The sequence below is a fragment of the Amblyraja radiata genome, chromosome 14 (genome assembly GCF_010909765.2).
Source record: "Amblyraja radiata isolate CabotCenter1 chromosome 14, sAmbRad1.1.pri, whole genome shotgun sequence".
NCBI lineage: Eukaryota > Metazoa > Chordata > Chondrichthyes > Rajiformes > Rajidae > Amblyraja > Amblyraja radiata.
Window position 1 is genome coordinate 30,479,437 of NC_045969.1, and position 12,309 is coordinate 30,491,745.

At 43.4% G+C, this 12,309-nt stretch overlaps 1 protein-coding gene across 3 annotated transcripts in view; it reads right to left on the reverse strand.

The window, feature by feature from the left end:
• Positions 1 to 12,309, reverse strand: part of ttf2 (transcription termination factor 2) — a 46,079-nt gene that overhangs the window by 20,593 nt on the left and 13,177 nt on the right. For all 3 annotated transcript variants that reach the window (XM_033032988.1, XM_033032989.1, XM_033032990.1), the window contains exons 9-14: positions 9,980 to 10,061; positions 6,863 to 6,976; positions 4,210 to 4,360; positions 3,120 to 3,216; positions 2,177 to 2,376; positions 1,273 to 1,426 (exon numbers count right to left, since the gene is read on the reverse strand). In XM_033032988.1, coding sequence (XP_032888879.1) covers positions 1,273 to 1,426; positions 2,177 to 2,376; positions 3,120 to 3,216; positions 4,210 to 4,360; positions 6,863 to 6,976; positions 9,980 to 10,061 — 798 coding nt within the window. The remainder of the gene's footprint in view (positions 1 to 1,272; positions 1,427 to 2,176; positions 2,377 to 3,119; positions 3,217 to 4,209; positions 4,361 to 6,862; positions 6,977 to 9,979; positions 10,062 to 12,309) is intronic.

Here is a 12,309-nt window from a genome sequence, read left to right on the forward strand (position 1 = left end):
ATTTTCCTGCAATAAATGAAGAGAGGTGGAACAAACTGGGCCTGTATTTGCTGGAGTTTGGCATTGCAGGTGATTTTATTGAAATGCAAGTTTTTGAGATAGACTGATTAGGGTGGATGGTTCCCTTAGTGGGTTATCTACAACTAGGAGCCAGAGTTAGATGTCCATTCACAACAGCAATGAGGAATAATTTATTCCCTATTAGGGTCACATTTCATTGGAATTCTCTGCCTCAGAGGCAAAAATCTTTCAAGGCAAACATTGACAGACATCTGTAATTACTGGAGAGTCTTACACTCTTTTACTTAGTATGATTACACCTACTGTGCAGTATGATTGTCATTGAACTGCATGCATAAAAGGAATGTCACTGTACTTAGGTGCACATGATAATAAAGTACCATTGATTGCATCAGCCAGTCTGACTGAATGGTGCAGCAGGCTTGTTTTTTTACATTGAAAGATACAGCATGGAAACAGGGCCTTTAGCCCACTGAGTCCACACTGGCCATCGATCACCTGTTTACACTAGGTGTTTACACACATAGAACACTAGTTCTATGTTATCCCACTTTCTCATCTGCTCCCTACACACGAGGGGAAATTTACAGAGGTCAATTAACCTACAAACCCGCAAGTCTTTGGGATGCGGGAGAAAATGGGAGGACCCGGAAGAAACCCATGAGGTCACAGGGAGAACTCCACAGGAACAGCACCCAAGGTTAGGATCGAACCCGGGTCTCTGAGCTGCTAGGCAGCAGCTCTACCAGCAGCACTGCCAATCATCTTACTCCTGTTCTGCTTTTAATATGCTCTCCAAAGCTGAAGCTTTTCATTAAGCTTGAAACCAATATATTGCACCCGCTGAGTTTCTCCAGCATTTTTGTCTACCTTCGATTTCCAGCATCTGCAGTTCCTTCTTAAACAAATAGATTGCATCTGGTTAGTTAGTGAAAACTTGACAAATAAAGGAAAAACTGCAGTTAATTTTTACCTTTAACCTGCAGCATAAAAGCATTCATGCCTTTAGCCACGTTCCCAAATTAAATACATCAAACAGATCTTGCTGACAGTTGTGATAAAGAGATTTACTCCTCTGTAAATTGCCCCGTGTGAGAAAGTGGGATAACACAGACCTAGCATAAAAGGGTGATCATGGTCGGTATGGTCTCGGTGAACTGAAGGGCATGTTTCCATGCTGTATCTTTAAACTAAACTGTTTCTTGAGATGGTTTATCCTTGTCAAAATTGGGAAGATAAAAGCCAACGCACAAGAGGCTTGCCACTGGAGTCAAGTTGACCTTTGTTTCTTCGCAATAAGAGGCTTCTGGTGATGATGTTGAGGCGCTCACCGCCCTTCCTTGTCCCATTGTCCACTTGATTCTTCCACAACTTGAAGTCATCGAATGGGGAGCAGTGAAGAAATCTGAAGAAGGAAGGAAAGGTTAGAAAAGCTAATAAAATCAACCCAAACTCCATGGTTATCTTCAATTAATGTATAATTTTGGACTCTGCCACAGATGGCGGTGGAGGTCAAGTGATTGAGTATTTTAAGGTGGATATTGACAGGTTCTTGAATAGTAAGGGTGTCAAAGATTGTAGGGGAGAAGGCAAGAGAATGGGGTTGAGGGGAAAAAATAGATCAACCATGATTGAATAGTTAAGTAGGCTCAATGGGTCGAATGGGTCTGCTCCTATGACTTATGAACTTATGTAACATTTAAAAATTATTATTTGGGGAACTTAAAAAAATTATCAGGGTAAGTTTGAAATCCTCTGGTGGGATAACACATTAAAGGGTTCAAAATGATATAGCAACAATAGTGGCAGCAGCAGTACCAGTGGCAGAGCAGGTGGAGGTGCTGCCTCACAGTGACAGAGACCCAGGTTCGATCCTGACCTTGTGTCCTGTCCGTGTCTGGAGTTTGTACATCCTCCCTGATCGCGTAGGTTTCCTCCGGGTACTCTGGTTTCCTCACATCCCAAAAACGTGCGGGTTTCTAGGTTAATTGGCCCTCTGTAAAATGCTCCTAGTATGCAAGGAGTGGATGAGAAAGTGGGATAACTAGTGTGAACAGGTGATCGCTGGTCAGTGGGTCGAAGGGTCTATTCCATGCTGTGTCGTTCAATCAAAGCAAAGCTTAACACAGTTTGTTATTCTGGCCTGACATCTTACTTGAGCAAGGAGTACATATCCAGGAGGTTGTTCTGAATTGGTGTTCCTGTAATTGCCCAGCGAGCTCCAGCCCTGAGCTTGCATACGGCCATTGACGTTTGTATTTGGGGGTTTTTAATATTGTGAGCTTCATCCAGGATGATCCGAGCCCAAGCTAACTTCAGAAGTGGGGAATGTGAAGATTTTACCTCTGCCAAGGCCTGAAACCAGAATAGAAAGTAATTTTGATTGGAACACATTAATATAGAAAGGATAAACACATTTCTTACATTCATCTTAATGCTCCAAATTGAATTTAGGATTTGGAAAAAAAACATTATAGGTTAGAGGGGCAAAATGTAATGGAAATATAAGGGGCAACTTTTTGGCAGAGGGTGGTGGGTATATGCAACGAGCTGCCAGAGGAGGTAGTTGGGGCAGATACAACAACAGCATTTAAAACGGGTACATGGACATGGACAGAAAGGGTTGAGAGGGATATGGGGCAAACGCAGGCCGGTGGGACCACCTTGATTAGCATGGACTAGTTTGGGCCATAGGGCCTGTTTTCGTGCTGTATGACTATGTCTTTATTGTCTCCTTTACTAGTGTACAGATAATATATGCAGGGAATGAAGGGATATGGATCACATGCAAGCAGAGATTAGTTTATCTTGACATCATGTTTGGCACCGTGGACAGAAGAGTCTATTCGTATGCTATACTGTTCTATATCGTATCCACTCATTTCTGAAAGTATTTAACAACTGTTATTTCATCGTATAAATTCTGCAGGATCTGAAAATGTTTGGAAGTCTGATCTGTGTTAATTTGGTGACTTTCCCAACAAGTAACAATAAACAGGCATTCATAAAATCAGCAATGCATCAAGATGGATAAGGCAATACATTATTTTCAAAACTACCCACAGCTTCATGAATCACAGCCCTTAACTTATAAATACCTCATCTGTGGCTGTACATTTTCCTTTCTCATTCTTCGCTGGGATCTCCTTTGCAACAAGACCATACGTTGTTATCACAACATCAAATTCTGAAAGCCTACAAAAAAGTGTTTTATTGTGTTAATGGCTTGGATTATGATTAATAAAAAAATGTCACAACATTCATTTCATTTCCACTTCCTGTTTGCTCATGAATGCCAACTTCCTCTAGCTGTCTGAGGAAGTAGTTGAGCCAGATACAACAACAACATTTAAAAGACATTTGGACAAGTTTATGGTTAGCAAAGGTTTAGAGGAATGTGGGAAAGACACGGGCTAATGGGACTAGCTTCGATGGGGAATCTTGATCAGCATAGATAGGTTGGCAGGCCTATTTCTGTGCTGTATGACTGTAAGTGAGATGTTCTTTCTTGTTTGTTAGTTCTTCCTGCTGGCTTTATTGTTCATTGGAGCATACAAATGGTATTTGTCCTCTATTCGTACAGCTACAGGTTCACGATCATACATTTCCCTTTCGGCGGAATTGGAAAGGAGAAAGTGGCAAGTGACTTTGCCTAATGCCTTCCTTAAATAGCATCTATTGGAGTTCTGAGATATAATCTACAGAATGGCACTTCAGAATGGAACATACGGACTAATCTATATGCACATGTTTTTTTTGTGCAGCTTCAACTTTACAAACCTAATTTTGCAATATTGAAGAAAATCATTAATTTGGATGAATTACGATACTAACACAAAGATTGATGTGAATCTATATTTATGGCAATTAAGATCATAACCAGCTATGTTACGGAAAAACCTAGCAGAACTTGCATTGAAAAACAGAGTTGAATGTACAAGGAACAATGGTGTTGGATGACTACAGGGAGGCTACAGAGAACCCTTTTCTCCCCAAGACAGCTTTTATCCCTGCTTGCCATTTTCCAAAGTAACTTATAATTCATCCTCTTGTTCCCGACTGAAATCATGCTATAACCAATTCATTAATTCTTGATTGCTTTACATCCAATTTGTAAACAGGTGTAAAAGCAGAACTATCTGTATAAAAGCATTTCAGAATAGGAGAAAGAGCACCTCATGTACTCACACCTTTGTTGATTTTTCTCGGTTTGAACCATGGTACATGTATATACTTAGTTTTTTAGCACAGACATGCCGCTCAATTTCCATTTTCCAGTGGTGGATGAGAGACGCTGGACAAATAACGAGCGTTCCATTAGATGTGGCTAAAGTGCTCTCTGTTGGAAAGCAGATATTTGAATGCAGCATTAAACATGGCACACAAGAGAACCAGGAACATTTTTGGATTTGCTGGATATCACATCAATACCATTTTGTAATGGAAACATTTTCACTCCGCATTTCTACCATCCCTCGGAATATTTCTGGGTCGAGTGCAAACAAGGAAATTAAGCATTTCCAGAAATGGAGAATATTAAATTGCTTAATTACAGTACTGCAGTTTAGATAAAATACAACACAGAGCTCACCCATTACAACTTATGATTTAGGAATATACAGTAAACCCTTTAAGCCAGAAGATTTCTAAACTGCAATGTAAGTAAAAGTGAATCATCTCTGAAAGTACATCAGTTTTCAAAGTCATCAACTTTAAGAAATTAACAAAATAAAGCTAAATTTCCTGCAATAAAACCACATTATGATCAGTAACTGGCAATACAATAAAAGGTTTACAATTTGATTAGTGATTGTAATGCTAGTTTCCTTGATTAGATGCAACAGCAAAGATTGAGAGGAAAGTGGCAGTAATCACATACTTCCATGGTACAGCTAAAGTTATGGAAATATTCAAAGTGGACCAATTTAACTGAAGAAGGGTGCCAACCCAAAATGTCATCTATCCATGTCCTCCATAGATGCTGCCTGATCTGCTGAGTTACTTCACCACTTTGTGTCCTTAGTGGCCAGGAACCTAAAGAACTTCCTAGCTTTGGTTTTAATACCACCGCATGGCTCTTTGCTTTCATTTGCATACCACAAACAAATTGTCAGTTTAATATTGCACCAAGAAGATAGGATCTCCAACACCAACCAAGACAATGAAGTTTAGTTTAGAGGTACAGCGCAGAAACAGGCCCTTCGGCCGACGGGTCGGCACCGTCCAGCGATCCCCGCACATTAACACTATCCTGCACACACTAAGGACAATTTACACATACACCAAGCCATTTAAACTACATATATGTGCATCTATGGAGAGTGTGAGGAAAGTGAAGATCTCGGAGAAAACCCACGTGGTCACAGGGAAAACGTACAAACTCTGTAGACAGCACCCATAGTCGGGATCGAACCCGGGTCTCTGACTCTGCAAGCGCTGTGAGGCAGCAATTCCACCGCTGAGCCACCGTGGCTGCCCAGAAGTGTCAGCCTATGTTCATCAAATTCTGGTGTAAGGCTTGAATCCACAATCCTCTGAATCAAATAAAAAAATGCCTTCGCTAAATCAAGTGTTACTTCTTCAGTAAGAAGCCCCTCGACTGCACTTGAGTAAGCAAGAGAAAAGCCATTGCTATTGCATTGATATTTGACATGCCCATGACAGGGGTAGAGTGCTGACATGGATAGACAATTGGTTGGCAGACAGGAAACAAAGAGTAGGGATTAACGGGTCCATTTCAGAATGGCAGGCAGTGACTTGTGGGGTACCGCAAGGCTTGGTGCTGGGACCACAGCTATTTACAATATACATCAATGATTTGGATGAAGGGATTCAAAGTAACATTAGCAAATTTGCAGATGACACAAAGCTGGGTGGCAGTGTGAACTGTGAGGAGGATGCTATGAGAATGCAGGGTGACTTGGGACAGGTTGGGGGAATGGGCAGATGCATGGCAGATGAAGATTAATGCGAATAAATTTGAGGTTATCCACTTTGGTAGCAAAAACAGGAAGGCAGGTTACTATCTAAATGGCATAAAGTTGGGAAAAGGGAAGTACAATAGCATCTGGGGGTCCTTGTTCATCAGTCTATGAAAGTAAGCATGCAGGTACGGCAGGCAGTGAAGAAAGCGAATGGCATGTTGACCTTTATAACAAGAGGAGTCGAGTATAGGAGCCAATAGGTCCTTCTGCAGTTGTACAGAGCCCTAGTGAGACCACACCTGGAGTATTGTGTGTAGTTTTGGTCCCCTAATTTGAGGAAGGACATTCTTGCTATTGAGGGAGTGCAGCGTAGGTTTACAAGGTTAATTCCCGGGATGGCGGGACTGTCATATGCTGAGAGAATGGAGTAGCTGGGCTTGTACACTCTGGAGTTTAAAAGGATGAGATGGGATCTTATTGAAACATATAAGATTGTTAAGAGCTTGGACACGCTAGAGGCAGGAAACATGTTCCCGATGTTGGGGGAGTCCAGAACCAGTGCCACAGTTTAAGAATAAGGGGTAAGCCAATTAGAACGGAGACGAGGAAACACTTTTTCTCACAGAGAGTTGTGAGTCTGTGGAATTTTCTGCCTCAGAGGGCGGTTGAGGCCGGTTCTCTGGATACTTTCAAGAAAGAGCTAGATAGGGCTCTTAAAGATAGCGGAGTCAGGGGATATGGGGAGAAGGCAGGAATGGGGTACTGATTGGGGATGATCAGCCATGATCACATTGAATGGCGGTGCTGGCTCGAAGGGCCGAATGGCCTACTCCTGCACCTGTTGTCTATTGACAATCCAGAGTGCATGTTCCTTTTCCCTTGTTTTTAAAATTCCAATTCTTTTCTGTACCACATACCTGCTTTAGAGATCCATTCATCTGTATCTTTCTCCTTTTCCTTTTTCCCCTTACAACGTTGTGTTAGGATGAGTGCAATCATCGTTAGAGTTTTCCCCAGACCCATATCATCCGCTGAAAGAGTAAAACAGTGCATATATAAACTTGCAAAAAAGTTTACTAAAGCCAAACATCCAATTACAGCGTGGAGGAAGCAAATATTTGGTTCAAGCAACCAGTGTCAATCATTCTTTCTCCAGTGGCATACCTGAAATATACTACCCAAAAAGAACTGCTTGTTTCCACCAGAACATAGAACAATAGATCACAGGAATAGGCCCTTAGGCCCACAATGTCTGTGCCAAACTTGGTTCCAAATCTAAGTCTTACCTGCCCACACATAATCCGTGTCCCTCCATTCCCTGCATATAGTTTTGTTTATTCTTACGTGTACCGAGGTGCCACCACTCTGAAATGCCACCACTATATCTGCCTCCACCACCATCACCAACCCCGGCAGTATGTTCCAGGCACCCTCTATGTAAGAAAAACCTGGCCTGCATATATCCTTTAAACTTTGCCTCTCTTACCTTAAAGCTATGCCCTCTACTATTTGATATTTTCATCCTTAGAAAATGGTTCTGATTGTCTACCCTATCTATGCCTCTCATAATTGAAAAAAACATAAAATAGTCAGTTGTCCAGTTTAATGAAGTTGTGAACCTGTTAACCTAAAAGGCCTAACACTTTAAGGAGAGAGAGGAAAGATTTAATAAGAACCTGAGGCGCAACTTTTTCACTTAGGTACAGTGGCTTGCTAAAGTTTTCATACCCCTTGAACTTTTCCACATTTTGTCACGTTACAACCACAAACGTAAATGTATTTTATTGGGATTTTATGTGATAGACCAACACAAAGTGGCGCATAATTGTGAAGTGGAAGGAAAATGATACATGGTTTTCAAATTTATTTACAAATAAAAAACTGAAAAGTGTGGCGTGCAAAAGTATTCAGCCCCCTTTACTCTGATACCCCTAAATAAAATCCAGTGCAACCAATTGCCTTCAGAAGTCACCTAATTAGTAAATAGAGTCCACTTGTGTGTAATCTAATATCAGTATGAATACAGCTGTTCTGTGAAGGCCTCAGAGGTTTGTTAGAGAACATTAGTGAACAAACAGCATCATGAAGCCCAAGGAACACACCAGACAGGTCAGGGATAAAGTTGTGGAGAAGTTTAAAGCAGGGTTAGGTTATAAAAAAATATCCCAAGCTTTGAACATCTCACGGAGCACTGTTCAATCCATCATCCGAAAATGGAAAGAGTATGGCACAACTGCAAACCTACCAAGACATGGCCGTCCACCTAAACTGACAGGCCGGGCAAGGAGAGCATTGATCAGAGAAGCAGCCAAGAGGCCCATGGTGACTCTGGAGGAGCTGCAGAGATCCACAGCTCAGGTGGGAGAATCTGTCCACAGGACAACTATTCGTCGTGCACTTCACAAATCGGGCCTTTATGGAAGAGTGGCAAGAAGAAAGCCATTGTTGAAAAAAAGCCATAAGAAGTCCCGTTTGCAGTTTGCCACAAGCCATGTGGGGGACATAGCAAACATGTGGAGGAAGGTGCTCTGGTCAGATGAGACCAAGATTGAAGTTTTTGGCCTAAATGCAAAACGCTATGTGTGGCGGAAAACTAACACTGCACATCACCCTGAACACACCATCCCCACTGTGAAACATGATGGTGGCAGCATCATGCTGTGGGGATGCTTTTCTTCAGCAGGGACAGGGAAGCTGGTCAAAGTTGATGGGAAGATGGATGGAGCCAAATACAGGGCAATCTTGGAAGAAAACCTGTTAGAGTCTGCAAAAGACTTGAGACTGGGGCGGAGGTTCACCTTCCAGCAGGACAACGACCCTAAACATACAGCCAGAGCTACAATGGAATGGTTTAGATCAAAGCATATTCATGTGTTAGAATGGCCCAGTCAAAGTCCAGACCTAAATCCAATTGAGAATCTCTGGCAAGACTTGAAAATTGCTGTTCACAGACCCTCTCCATCCAATCTGACTGAGCTTGAGCTATTTTGCAAAGAAGAATGGGCAAAAATTTCAGTATCTAGATGTGCAAAGCTGGTAGAGACATACCCCAAAAGACTTGCAGCTGTAATTGCAGCGAAAGGTGGTTCTACAAAGTATTGACTCAGGGGGGCTGAATACTTTTGCACGCCACACTTTTCAGTTTTTTATTTGTAAAAAAATTTGAAGACCATGTATCATTTTCCTTCCACTTCACAATTATGCACCACTTTGTGTTGGTCTATCACATATAATCCCAATAAAATACATTTACGTTTGTGGTTGTAACGTGACAAAATGTGGAAAAGTTCAAGGGGTATGAAAACTTTTGCAAGCCACTGTATATGGAACAAGCTGCCAGGGGAGGTAGTCGAGGCAGGTAGTATAACAACATTTAACAGACACTTGGACAGGTGAATGGATAGGAAGAGTTAGAGGGCATGGGCCAAACGTGGGTAAATATGACAAGCATAGATGGGACATCTTGGTCGGCAATGAGTTGGGCCGAAGAGCCTATTTCTGGGCTGTATGACTATGACAAAGGTCAAAAGGTGAACCTTTTCATGTGCTCGATATGAATGCCTTTGAGGAATTGAAGGTAATCTTGTTGCTTAAGAATACCACTTGATTGACATGGGTTAACAAATATTTGACCAAGATAGGTTCTTTCCATACATCCTTATTTTTTGATCATGCATATATTTTTTAAATGGTACCATTGTGGATACATCTCTCATAGAGGCAACCGACTTTAAATGTTGGCAAATTCTCACATGGTGTGAAGCACAACTGTAGAAGTTCTGAAGCAGGAGTTATTTCTAGCATTTAGATTCAAAGACCTCAAAGGGTGCACTCTAATTTAAATGCATCTTGGTAATAAAACCACAGAGCATTTGGCCTCTTGATACACGCTGCTGTAAAACAGCACATGGTTTGCACTGAGGTTAACAAGAGCACCGCATGTTCGTGTTTTGACCTTGATACACGTTCCACCCTTCAGTTGTTCTTCCACAAATGGGTCAGCTTTTTACAACCTTACTGAAAGGAACTCTTACCCAGTATGCCACCAGATGGTCTCTGCTTCTCTCTCCACAATAACCAAGCCAACGCTTGTCTCTGATGAACTAATAGCGTGACCTGCGAAGATATACAGGTTTGAAATAATGTTTAAAACGTTTCATTTCAATTACATATGGGCGACACAGTAGCGCAGTGGTAGAACTGCTGCCTTACAGTGCCAGAGACCCCAGGTTTGATCCTGACTACGGGTGCTGTTTGTGTGGAGTTGTGACCGTGTGGGTTGTCTCCGGGTGCTCCGATTTCCTCCCATATTCCAAAGAAGTGCAGGTTTGTAGATTAATTGGCTTTGGTAAAGATTATTCATTGTCCCTAGTGTGTCTGATAGTGCTAGTGTAAGGGGAACGCCGGTCGGCTTGCTGACCTCCTGTATTTTCTGCGGCGAGGTACAGACTGTGTTCCATATGTATAAACAGTGTGTGAGGTTGCTGCTGCTGTACGAATATCTGAAGGGGCTGCTCCTCAAGTTCTGGTCGCACTTTAGTCACACGATCCTGGTATTTGGACACAATGGCAGGGAGTGGAGCGGGCCGATCGGAGGGAGGGGGGGGGATCTCCCTGTCGGTTTGTTCCTGGGCCTGGCCAAGATGCCCATTCGCTGGTCCCCTCCCAGCACCCCTCGCATGGACGATTGATTGCCTCCATAAATTCCCTAAATTTCCTTGTGGGGGGTGATGGGGGTGATTGGCTCCGGGGTGAGCGCCGACGCCGCCCCCCCCCCCCGGTCCCACTTTGTCTATTAAAAGTCTCGTCTTGTTTGTCTGTCTAACCTAAAAGTCACGCCCATTCATTGGCTCTGGGAAGCGCCGACTGCCTCTTCCCGCTCCCCCCACACGTGGGAAGGATTGATTGGCTCAAGGGAGCGGAAACGGGGTCCAACCAGTCAGGGGGGTAGGGAGGGGAGAGGGGCTATGGAAGGAGTGACTGAGGGTAGGGGACAAGAGAGGTGAAGGAGGGAGTGGAGGAGGTAAGGGGAGAGAAAGAGGGTGAAGAGGGGTGGGGGGGGAAAGGGAGTGTTGAGGGATGAGGGGAAATGAGCCGCGCCTGCAGAATTGGGGGCTATGGGTGAGTGGTGTAATATTGCGTTGGGCAAACGGGTTGCGTTGGGGGAGCGGGGGATGGTGGTGATTGGCTCCTGGGGGGGGGGGGGGGTTTAGCGCTGACGCTGCGCTCGGGGGCCAGACCTCTCGCGTTGGGGGACAGGGCCCAATGGGTCCCACTTGTCTTGTCTTGTTTGCCTGTCTGTCTGTCTGTGAGATCAAGGAACAACGCCAAAACGGTACACAATAGCGCAAACATTTTTGCAGAATCTTACTCAACTTTTTCCCATGGTCGTTAGTATCAAGTTTCTTCACATTTGATGTTATATATCACAAGTTATTGATATTTAAAGTTTAAAAAAAGCCCAACTTTTAAAATAATAACTGCCTGTGAGTGGGAGACGATTCTGGCAATTTCCAGTGATGATGTCACAATGGTATCTCACAGTCGTCCAACCACAATGGGATCTCATTTACACAAGCTGCCGTGAAGATTCCAAAAACCAAAAATGACATCACAATGGGATTTCTGCTGCCAATACACAATCTATGAGAGTTGACGGAGTGGGGGGATGGGAGGAGAAGAAATGTTATTTAAAGGTACACAAAATTGCTGGAGGAACTCAGCGGGTGCAGCAGCATCTATGGAGCGAAGGAAATAGGCGACGTTTCGGGCCGAAACCCTTCTTCAAACATTGTTTTTAGTGGGAGAGTGCGAAAGGGGAGAGGTGAGGGAGTGACTGAGGGTAGGGAAAAGGAGATGGAGAGGTGACAGAGAGACAATGGGATCAGCAGCTTCAAGGGCAGTAAGGAGTGAGATTTTTGCCCCCCTCCCACGAGGGAAGGATTGATTGGCTCATGTGATGGGTGATGGGCAGGTATTGGTGGGAGATGAAAGAAATAGCGTTTTTGAGGGGCTGAGGGGTACTGTGGGAACAAGGGGGTTTAAGGGAGGATCAGGGCAGATGAGAGCAGAGAAAGTTGGGATAGAGAGAGTGAGAGTGATACTCTAACATTCATGCCCCCTTCCAACACTAAAAATCCGTTAAACAGTTCCACAGTTTACAACAATGTAAACTTGGCCTGCCCCAATATGTTCTGGCCTTTTCTTGCTTCCAGCTCTTCCTCCTCCTCCTCACAATCAGTCTGAAGAAGGGTCCCAACCCAAAATATCACCTATCCATTTTTTCCAGAGATGCCGTCTGACCTGCTGAGTCACTCTAGCATTTTTGTGTCTATCTTTGCTATAAATCAGCATCTGCAGTTCT